General features: G+C 44.0%; 1 protein-coding gene across 2 annotated transcripts in view; it reads left to right on the top strand.

Annotated features, from left to right (window-relative positions):
- Positions 1 to 12,004, top strand: part of ZFYVE16 (zinc finger FYVE-type containing 16) — a 1,039,436-nt gene that overhangs the window by 458,678 nt on the left and 568,754 nt on the right. For both annotated transcript variants that reach the window (XM_069627543.1, XM_069627544.1), the window contains exon 9: positions 7,933 to 8,157. In XM_069627543.1, the coding sequence (XP_069483644.1) occupies positions 7,933 to 8,157 (225 nt within the window). The remainder of the gene's footprint in view (positions 1 to 7,932; positions 8,158 to 12,004) is intronic.

The following is a 12,004-nucleotide window of genomic DNA, read 5'->3' on the forward strand; positions in this document are numbered from 1 at the left end:
TCTAGTGTAGGTTTTTTAGGAGTGGGAGACCCTACACCTCTTTAAGGCATGCTGACACTGTGTTGGCTTGAAAAAAACATTAATGAAGGTTTTCAGGAACGGGGCTAAGGTGTCCGCACACTCTTTGACTAGATTGGCTGGCCAGACATCGCCTTTACAATTGGGATGGTTTGATTTTCCATATGATGTCCAGTACCTCTGTCTCAGTTACTTCCCTAAAGGAGAAGAGTGTTTTCTCTTTGGTGTCTGTGCTGGTCGTATAGGACAAAGGCACGTGGTCTTTAGAAAGGTCCTTGTGGTGGTGGTTCATCTTTTTCTGTAGGAGTTCAATTTTATTAATCATATCTGTTTGTACATTGGTGCAACAGGATTCGTCTTTAAGGACGTCTTGTTTGTTGTTGACCGGCATGGCCAATTCTTTAAAGATGTCAAACAGCTCTTTTGATTCCGAGGTGGCGTTAGAAATCCTATCGAAAGGTAACGCTATTGATTTCCTACAGAAAACCTTACAAAAATTGTTGAACTTGGACTCAGCAGTAACATTGGAAATAGAAAGAGCTCATTGGTCACTTGGACCTAAGCCTTCCCTGGGGGAGCGCCCAAGACACCTTATTGTCAAGTTTCTAAGATTCCCGGTGAAAGAACTGGTTTGGAAGAAAGCTCAGGAATTAAGACCTTGCTTGGGGTGGTAATAAGATAATGGTGTTTGTGGATCTAAGCAAAGATGTGTTGGACAGGAGGAGGGCTTTTGATAAAGCTAAAGTGAAAGCTTGTGAAAAGGATTTAAAATACTACATGATATACCTTGTCATTTTTAGGGTTGTAGTGGAAGGTCAACTGCACTCCTTTACTGAGAGTAATTCAGCAGAAGCTTTTTTGTCAGACTTGGACCTGTATCCTATGAGGGAATGTCATTTGGTTTGGATACTAGGAGTAGATTGAAGAAAAAGAAAGGAAGATCAGATTACATTGGATAAACCCATTGGTGGTGGCTGGCTGAACTTGGACAAATTACCTGCTGTAATTTGTTTTTAAATTTGTTATAAATCTTAAATTTCAAGCAAATAATAGGGCTACAGAATGGCTGACACTTTGCATTGTTATTGTTAACTGGTTTAGAATGTTGCGTGCATTCAAATACATGTTGACTACAATTGCTGCCGTGAAGTTTCAGCAGAGGAAAGCACCTTTAACTTAAATTCAGCGTTACGCTACGTAACGGGAAGTGTTGTGTGACGTGCAAGGAGTCGGAATTGGAACTGTGCGTTTACCGTGTTTACGGAGAGTTAATCCCCCCACCCCGCCAAATGGGGACTTTCAAACTGGATTGCGTGAACTGGAAGGGGCGAGGCGCGTGACGCGAGTTCCAGGAGTGACCGCCTTGGAACACTGGATTGTCACTAATATGAAAAGGCCCCGCCAAATGGAGACTTTATATCAGGAAGTCTGCGCAAGCTGGAAAGGGAGGGGATGTCCGTTGTGCTTCCAGCTGGACCTCCAAGACTTGATGTGTGATGGATCGTGGTGTATCTAAATGACGTAAGTGAAGTGTGCTGCTGGTGTGTGGATGCAATTCTCAGCTGATTGCCACGTAACATAGGATTGTTGCTGGCAGCTCATAAGGCATTTCAGCGTTGCACCAGCTATTTGGATCCGCATTTTCCTGTTTCCTTTGCACTGACATAATAACACCCAGACTATGTCCATGATTCTGGTGAAGTGAACAATTGATACGTTCTCAATTGAATGGAGAATAAAATGCTAACTTTTGCAAGTAATGTTTGAATTGAGCATCAAGTATGTGTCATGATCTCTGCTTCCAAAAGGTCAGGGTTTTCCCAACTCCCTTGGAAGCAGATCCATAACCCAGGTTACGAGTGCCAACCAGTCCCAATTGGGACCTTTTGGACCCAGTCCTGGCGCCAGTGGCACCAGGCTCATAAATATGCCCAGTCCCAGCGCTGGAAGCGCCGGGCTCATAATGCTTGGGTGGACTTACCTGCAGCAGACCATGCTGCTTACTTGCCTGCCAGTTGAGCCTCTGATCCTCTTCTGTTTGGAACTACTTTTCCTGTTGGGTGGGGCTGAAGCCACTCCCTAGATTCAGAACAATGGAACTCTTCTGGAAGGCAGGAACTCTTTTCTTACCAGGAACTATTTTCTTACCTAGGCGTGGCTGTGGAAGGAGACACCTAAGCACTACAGGAGGCTATTTAAACCACACCCGGTGGATGAATCTTGCTTTGCGTTATTCTGCAACCTCTGCAGCAGGACGCTCATCGTGTCTTCTGCATCCGGTCCTGGGCCTAAGGAAAAAGGCTTACCATCCTGAATCCAGTCTTCAGCAACACCTATAAAGACAAGAAAGAACAGGTTAGCATTCCGGCATCTGAAAGGCAAAGGCTTACCATTCTGAATCCAGTCTTCAGCAACACCTATAAAGACAAGAAAGAACAGGTTAGCATTCCGGCATCTGAAAGGCAAAGGCTTACCTACTCTTCGTGCGCTCCGGAGGTCTTCACACTGCATTCCGGCATCTGAAAGACAAAAGCTTACCAACTCTTTGCACGCTCCGGAGGCCTTCGGCGCTGCATCCCTCATCTGAAAGACAAAACAAGGTGCGTTTAAAGACATTGGGGAACTTTAATACTCACGTGCCATTACTCCTTTCCACATCTAATCCAGTGGGAATTCCGGCACCCTGCAGCCGCTCCGAACTCGTACCTGCAAAATAAAAAGACAGTTAGAGCGCATCGTGAAGCAGGCAACAAGAGCTTACTTACGTGCTTCCAGGCGCTTCTATTCATCACACGGGCTCCATCTTCAACTCACTTCAGCCCGTCATCCGCCATCGCCGGAACCCTGCAAAACAAGAGACATCATTACTAAAGACTTTAAAGACATTTGAATGACTCGAAACTTACCGTTCGTGCAGTAAACGACGGACAGCAGTCCTCTGAAGTCAAGAGGCCTGCGCTACCTATCCAGTGAAGAAACTGGTTACAGCACCCTGCCCCGAGGCAGATGGAGAGCTCCGCATTCACTTACCTAAGGTGAGAGCGTTAACCTTTGGGGGTCTACAGGAGAGGAGAAGAGGAAAGAGATAGGGACACCCCAATAACCCCAGTTCATTAACCCCATATTTTCTATCTGCAGACATCTTACTCTACACGTCAGGCATACAGTGCACAGAGGTCCAGCCCAAAGAGCCAACCGGGTGCTACACATCACCTTTGAAGATACGGTAGTCGCCCAGTCAAGACCGGCGCCTCTGCGAGAATCAGGTGAGCGTTGCAGTATGACCCTTTAAGTGTTAAGGAAGGCAGGGTGATTACTCTACACACTGGCAAGTTGGGAGTTAGAATATGGCTGTTTTGTTTTAGGAATGCATAGGTTAAGAGAATGTAGTGTACATGAATTTAGATTGTAATAAACATCAGCGGAGTGGTTAACTTGTTTATAAGCATGCGTAAATGTAATCTAGGTGAAGTATATTAATGGTCACATTTAGTTGAATCAGCGCTTTAGGGACCTCCATTGGAGGAGCAATGTGAAATGATTATTAGGGGAAGAAAGAGCATAATGCAATTAATAAATTGCTGGGGCGTAGCCTGAGCGTGAGATGTGAGGAGATGTTGAGACGAAGCTCCTGTCCAGATCCTCGACTGATCCTTCGAAATTAATGGCGTAGGGTTTACAGAAGAAGTTAATCTGTACAGTAAGGGAAATCTACCTAATAAGAGACTAGTCTTAAAACCAATTGTGGCAACTAGACGGGCATTGGGTTCATGGTTTGGAGAAAATGGTCAGAGTTATGGTTTCAGCTCGAATGCCTCCATCTGGCATAATGAAGCATACAAATTAACAATAGATGTCTGAACTGGAAGAGTTGGGTCAAAAGAGGAATTCTGAGATTAGATATTTTTGATGGGAATGGGATATTGAGTTTTGAAGAGTTAATAAGTAAATATGGTCTAGAACAACGAGAGGCGACTAGCTATTTGAGTTTGGTCTCTCTAATTGATCAGAGTATAGATATGGTAGGTGGCTCACTTGGAAGGAAACCAGAGATCAGTAAACTATTAGTTGGACCAGAATACAGTGTGCGGACTTACATGAATTTCATGCCTATGGAAGAACAACATCTATTAGCATGGAATAGTTTAAAGGAGGATTGGTCGGATGATGTCAACAGGGTTATTTCTGATAAGGAATGGGAAGATATTTTAAGAATAAGCATGAATTTAGGGACATATGAATTTGCGTTTAATCTGACAGAAAACGATTGAAAGACTGCATTTGATACCAGTAAAAATGTTTCAATTGAAATTGATATTCGATGAGCTATGCTGGAGCTGTGGTACTGATAGAGGTACTCTTTTACCTACTGTGGGAATGCCCAAGGGTACAAGCATTTTGGAAAGATGTGATTGATGGGGTTGATTTAATTTTTGGAATAAGCCTGTCAAGCTCTCCAGCAAACATAATCTTACTCTCACATGAAGAAGGATGTGTGTAAACTAGGAAACACAATTTTTTGGATTGACAGGGCTGTGATGAGAGCGATTAAGTTGATTCTCCGGGTTTGGAAAACTAGGAAGAAACCTAATATTGATGATTGGCTGATGGAATTGCAGGTTCTATCAAAATATGACACGGTTTCATTGAAGAATAAAGGTAAGGAAGAAAATTACCAATTCTTATGGGGACCGTTTCAGGCCCTTTACGATTGAACTTGTAGAGAGATTGAGAAGAATTATTTTTTTTCCCCTCCCTCTCCTGTGTTACCTTTGTGATGTTATGTATGTTTTCCTGTGGTCTCTGTGATGTTTTGTGTGTTTTAGGGGGTCCATTTGGGGGGGGGGGGTTCCTTTTCAGATTTAGCATAGATAGGTTATATTAATGGAATGGATAACGTAGGATGTTCAAGACCTTAATATGTTAATACTTAATGTAAGACTGTGTTGAATCTATGTGATGTTGGTGTATTTATTGAAAATCTAATAGAGAGTAAACTTTTTTTTTTTAAATCCTATCGTTATAAGATGATGATTTAGCTAGGACGATAGCTTTTTTGTATTGAGTCGTCAGAGTTTTGTAGACGGGTAGCGTGGAGTCCTGTGGTGACCTTTGCCATTTGCTCATGTCTATGCGCTTAAGGGCACATCATTCTTTGAGCTTGGTGGGGAACCAGGAGTTAGCATGCTTCTTTTTTTTCACTTTCTTGATCTCTAGCGGGGCAATGGCATCAACTGCTGTTTTGAGCGTGGTGTTGTAGAGCTCAGCCAGCATAGAGGGGCCTGAGGAAAGTGGGGGCTTGTGGGCTGGAATATCTAAGTAAGTAAGGATCCTGTATTTGGTAAGGTTTTGTGAGCATCTGGCTAAGGCAGGTGGAACAGGCCTGGATGATTTAGGTGTATTCCTACTGATAGGGATGAGGAAGTGGATAAGGTGGTGGTAAGGTGGTGGTCGGCCCATGGGGAACGGAGTATTGGAGCTGATGTCCACACCACAGTTATGGTCCACTATCCAGTCTAGGGTGCGCCCTTTGCAATGGGTGGGATTGATGATTTTCTGCTGGAAGCCCAGTTCCTGTAGGGCTTTGGCTAAGGCCTTGGCTTGTTTATCTTTTGGATCATTGAAGCCCAGATTGAAATCCCCTAGGAGAATGGCTTTAGTGGAGGTTTTTAGATTTTCCCCGAGGAGATGGATTAAGTTATCATGGAAGTCAACTGGTGGGCCTGGCGGGCGGTATGCTATTTGGATAGCAATGGTGATGTTGGGAGGGATAGTAACCTTGACTGCAAGGGAGTCCACATTCTCGCCTAGATGTGAAGTGGTTTGTCTAACTGCTAGAGTTTTTGACTGTGAGGCTATTCCCCCGCCTTTGGCACCTGACCTCTCTTGTCGGAAGAGGGTGTATCCTGGTGGAAGGGCTAGTGAGATGGCAGGTCCCGCGGCTTCATGAAGCCATGTTTCGGTAATGGCTATGGTATCCAGGTCCAAATTGGTGATAAGGTCATGGATTTCAGTCGCATGTGCTGGGAGAGATCTAGCATTTATCAGCACAAATTGCAAGAGACAAGGCTCTGGCTTTGTCCATTTATTGCGTGTGTTTGGCTGGGTGGTTATAGAGACCTTGGAGGCACTGGGTGGGGCATGAGTAGATGTCACCATGGGGTGTGAATGTTGTAAGCTGGGTTTAGGATATTTTGCTTCTAGGGAGTGGCGGGAGCACTGACCTAAGAGTTTTTCTGGTGACAGTCGATCCTGGGTGCTTGAGGAAATGGAGAGGTTTGGTGCGGCTGCCAAGCCTGTCGAGCCTAATGTCTGATGGGTTGTCGTAGCACGCAGTGGAACCACGAGGTGGGGCGTTGGAAACTAGTGGTTTATGGAAAAAAGATGGCAGGAAGTGGGTGAGGGGGAATGTCCTCAGATTTCGGTAGTTCCTTGGCGGCCATACTAGGTTTGAAGAAGGAAGGGAGGGCAGTGTTTATGCTGAGCATCATTTATGCTAGTGCCCAGCCCGATTCTATGGGTCTATGGGACACAGTACAATGCAATTCAGTTAAATAGCTACTGTGCTAGTATATGCTCATAGGGAGCAGTGCAGTTTATGTTGGCAATTACTATGCCAGTAGATATTCATAGGATACAGCGTAATTCAGTTTAGGTATTCAGTTACTGTGCCATGCATAACAGGATACAGCGCAATTCAATTGGGTGATGGGCTATTGTATCAATACATAGTCATAGGATACAGTGCAATTCTATACAAATATTCAGCTGTAGTGCCTTCTATAATCGTGGGATACAGCTCAATTCTATTCAGGTAATGAGCTACTGTGCTGTACCATGTATTCTCCTCTACACCGTTCCCCCTCAGAGTTGATCTTGACCTCTCATCTATTGCTCTTGTTAGCCAAGCAATAGAAAACGTAATGATAAACTGCTTGCCTAGTTTTGGGAGTGTGGTCCAACTGCACCATGAACTCTGGACTATGAGACTCCTCCTTAACATGCATCTACACTTAAAAGAAGAAACAATGCAGTGAACACCACAGCTAATGGAGATGTCATAGTTGGTTGGTACAGCAGTGTGTTGTGACGGTGGGTTAACCAGGAGAATGCACTGTTCAAAGCTAAATGTTTTCCAAATGTGTTTGGTATACAGAGTGACAAAGCAAGGCAAATATTGGGGGAAATGTATAATGGGGCAGACACAGCCATTGGAACAAGAGCAGAATGGACTCCTAGGAAATTAGTCTAGTGAGAACTTGATTACAAGAAGCGTTGTAGGTTTACAGGATAATCTGGTTTTCAATATGGAAATTGGGAAATGAGGAGTCCTCTCGGGTGCAGGGGGGAGGGGTCCAGCTGTATTTATAGTGGAATTGTCACCCCGAAAAAGATAGCAGAAAGTCAGTCTGTAGTTTGACTTTGATCGTGAGAACAAGTTGAAGGGGAAAGTTGTACTTCACTGTTATATACTTGTAGACGATAGCTCAAAATAAATTGGTGGACAGGGCATCCCATCTGTGTTTCTAAGGAAAAGTGCCAAATATGTAGAGAGATCTAATAAGGAAGGCACAGCAACATTTTTCATTTAATTGAAAGCAGACTTTGGTGCGGTCTGAGATTAAACCAGATTTAAAAAGGGGACGAGTAATAAAATTAGGATAACTTTGTAAGGTGGTCTAGCCTTTTGTAGCGTGATGCAAAGGACAGCATTGCAATTGTTAGAGAGGCTGCTCGGATTGATGAAGCAATATTTGAAAACCCATTGCCAATTGGGGAAGTTGGTTAAAGCCAAGAGTGAGTGCAACAGGACCATGAAAGATCTCAAAGAGAAGTCTTAAGGTTTTGCAGAAGAAATGGACAAAGCGTGGAGGCTGTCATTTTAAAATCATGTTTGTTTCTTTTCTTCAACAGGAAAACACATCAACAATTTGGAAAATGTCACATTCAATGAAAGTTTCCTCGATAGCAAAGACCATGGAGGATTTCTGTTTATTACACCCACCTTTCAAAATGTCGATGAGCTGCCTTTGCCAAATAACCCTTTCCTTTGTGGAATTCTCCTTCATAAAATGGAGGTGCCATGGGCAAAGGTCTTTCCAATACGTGTAATGTTGAGGCTGGGGGCAGAATATGGTGGTAAGTTTGAACTTTCAGTAATCTTTTTATTTATAAGTACAAGTAAAGTTTACTGGACAGGAAAGGAATTCCTTGACCCCTTATGTTCATACCATTGCCGTCTTTCATACTGTACATATTTTGAAAAGCTAGGTTTTCACTTAAACTTAAATACCCTCTTCCTTCCAGCCGAAACACCCCTTCCCCTCTTGCACCACTCCTGCATACCCCTACTGGATATATATAGTACATGGCTGAGGTCACCCCCTACAGTTAAGATGAAACCAATTTGCAATTAATGTTCTTAAAAAATTCTGTTGCTAATAACTTTCAACTTGCTGGACAGATCAGTCTGACATTTTTCAAATAAAATGTCTGACGCAGGCCCCTCCAAACTGGGCCAAAAGTTATTAAAGAAAGTAAAAGAAAATCTATTTCCCGTCTACTACCATTCATTTCCCCATAGAATAGGATGGATTTGCGCCAAATAAGAAGCAAGTTGGGCCCAAAGCATTGCAGGCATTCCTTTCTTTGGATTGGTATAAATATGTCCATTATTTATTTTTATTTTTTAAATTGGCCAAAAACATTTCATATATCTTGCATGGTGCAGTTCGGCACTGATGTTTTTTTACAAATGATAAGCCGCCTTTTTCTTTTTGTCCGATGCGGGTGATTCCTGCGGTAATGCTGCAGAAAGCCGAAAAACAAAAAGGGCTCAACATGATATTTAGACAAGGTGAATGGGGTGGTTTTCACAAAAGGGTAGGTAGGGGTGAAGACTGTGACAGAGGGCCAGAGGGCCAAAGTGTTAGTTTGCCACTTTAGAGAGGGCAGGAAAGTCAATTTTCATTTGGATCCTTTTTATCTTACCAGACAACAAAAAAGACGTGGTCCGAAATAAGTGGGTCACTGGAGACAGAGCAACTGAAAATAGATCCTAGAAGAGGGTCAGGAAGAATATACATCCTGGGGGTGGGCATACATGGGAGAGGAGCACATGTAGAGAGGCATTTTGCGATGGGGAACAGTTGTACGTTTTCTAGCGATTGCGCTTTACCACGGTAATCAGAAAATGCTGTTATTGCGGCAGTGATCATGTTACCTCAGGGCACCATTGGGTTGCTCGGGGAATGTTACAACTGGAAACTGCCAGAGGGAAACTATCATGAAAAGGAAATGAGGGAGGGAAAATGTGGGCAGGGCTAGGCCTCTAGCCTGGCCGATGACAATACCCAGTGGACCATGTTTCTTTAGCTCAATTGTTGTGACGTAGCCTGTGGGATCTGGTAATTTATTAGTGAGGGGCCTATGGGCCAAGGCAATAGCCTGGTCTATTAGCCTAATTGTGGCAATAGGGACCTTTTCACCGTCATAGCCTGTGGGGTTATTTACTTGTGAGGGGCAAAGGGGCTGTGGCAGCAGGCAGTAGCCAAAAGCCATGACCAGTGAGTCAGTCTGTTATCCTAATGGTTGCAGAGTGGACAGTGGCCATGGCCAATTCCGGGATACGATAAATCATAAGAAACACTTTAAATGCAGTGAAGAAACATTAGTTAAGACCGATTTAAGATGATCAAATTAATTGCAAAAAACACCATGAAATTCGGCGAGTGTGGAAGGTGATGGTTTTAATTATTAATTAATTATAGTACACTGAATTGTAAAGGTTTTATAAACACTGTTCAAATTATTCTTTACTGTGAACTTTAAAATGTGACACGATTCGCAGTCTAAACTAACTGTATGTCTCTCATAATTGCCTTTTGTAATTTTCTTAGTACTAGTATTACCTCCTGTGAAGCTATATTTTGCTAAGGCTGAAACTTAATTTGATAGATAATGAGATGGTTTGGTGACTTTCAAATGTAGCTACATCTCTGATCCTACAGCTGTATTTCTTGGGATTGGCTATGTATATTGCAAGATTAATATCAACATTTGGTTTGGGGGGTGAACTGGAGGACCCTGACACAGACAGTGGCCTATTTTTCTATTTAGCTGCAACCTAAAGACCCTTTAGTTTGGTACAAACCAATGGAAAGTTGCAGCTTTCTGAGAAATTGGAAAAGCATACTTGTCTCTTAAGGAGCTCATGGTTTATAACTGTCAGTAAATGAGTTTGTGGCCTTTAAGATGGCCGCTGACACACGATAGACAAGTTAACGGCTCTCCCGAGCCCACCAGCAATCTAAAGCGGTCCCACCACCCCGCAGAGGGTGCGCTGGTCCGGGAGAGAAGGGGAAATAGCAGGGGAAGGCGACAGGCTTTGTGCCGCCTGGAGGAGCGGAGAGCAGTCTACCCCCGAGCAGCCAAGGAGGAGCGAAGGCGGCTCAGTGGGTAACTCAGACCACAGGCCCGAGGGGGGGGGGCGCCAACAATGCAGAGAATTCAAGAGGCGGACCGACACAGTGGGAAGAGAGCCTCAGCCCAAAGACAGGCTGCGGCTCCCCGAAGTACAATCGGCTGTGCCCAACAGTAAGCAACCGGAGCAGCAAGTAACGGCACAACCCCCAAAGGGTGAGGAAAAGGATTCAGCAGCCTGCGTCGTAGGCCTGAGGCCATAGAGACTGTGCCGGGAACAGAACAAGGCACCCGCAAGCGGAAGACTGGTGGAGGCTACCCTCGAGGACCAGGAGGCATCCCAAGGAGGTGGACAGAGCCACAGTAGAGGAGCCGGATCAAGGAGGAGGCGGGGGACCCTGCCGAGAGATACAAACAGCAGAGATTGCACACAACCGATCCTAATGGTGAAAGAAGGATCAGAGCCCAGCTGAGGGGGATCCAAGGTAAAAAATAAATCACCCAACGTGAATATTGAGAAAGGAACTTTTCTTTGTTTGTGGTGCATCTGGTCCTCTGAGGCAAGAGACTTTGCACAAAAGAGACTTGGGTACAGAAGGCCCTAATGTTGGTGAAATAAACTGTGACCTTGTGCCAAAGAAGCCCCAGAAGTGTGCTGTGCTTGAGTGACCCACCTTGTCCCGTGCTACAAATGTGGGGAAGGGAGGCCCACGGCCTAAATATCCTGACTTATCATTTTGTGAACACTTCTTTCTTTTTCCGAACATTATCCCAAACTATTTTGTAGAATAGCAGTAAGGATTGGCAATCGTTTTTTTTCAGTATGGCCCTTTTTATTTGACTAGACTCCACTAGGAATGTATTATTATTTGATAGTCCTAGCTTGCTCCCATCTTAGATTAGTTTTGGATAGGCGTTTTTCACACCCCTGATAAAGTTCAATAAACACCCTTGAACTGTGATCACGTGTCTGTCTTACTTTGATACCATGCCTTCCTTACAGGACTATCACAAATGAGTAGGAGAGATAATTATTTTTCACTATCCTCTTCTGACAGTTTGGTGGCAATTCCTATGAAATATAGGTTGTTTAGCAAGGCCGCTGTCGTTTTCACATTGTTTTTAGCACCTGGAGTTCAAGCCGGGTACAGAATACCAGGTGGGAGCTGCTCCAATTGTCTAACTTGGGCTGTCAGATTAACCACTCTTCAAAATATGTAGGTCCTTGACCACCTTGCTGCTATGGTAGGAGGCATTATGTGCAAAAGGTGGCAAACTATGCCTTTAAACTGCATTCTACCAGACTCTTACTGCCCTGAACATGTTGCATCCTACTATGGAGGAGGCGAGTGGTCTAGTTATTGATGAAGACTGGTTTTCCTGGGTGCCCTATTGGCTGAGCAACATTTATAAAGTACTGGTTCCCGTTCTTATTGTTTTACTCGTAACACTATGCATTCTACAAGTGGTTTTAGGGTACTTAAAAGGGGTTGGGAAGAAGAAAGCACAAGAGCAAATGTTGTCACTTGCATTTGGATCTTATGATGCCACTGTCCTCTCGATA

The sequence above is a fragment of the Ambystoma mexicanum genome, chromosome 6p (genome assembly GCF_040938575.1).
Source record: "Ambystoma mexicanum isolate Mex_15411 chromosome 6p, UKY_AmexF1_1, whole genome shotgun sequence".
NCBI lineage: Eukaryota > Metazoa > Chordata > Amphibia > Caudata > Ambystomatidae > Ambystoma > Ambystoma mexicanum.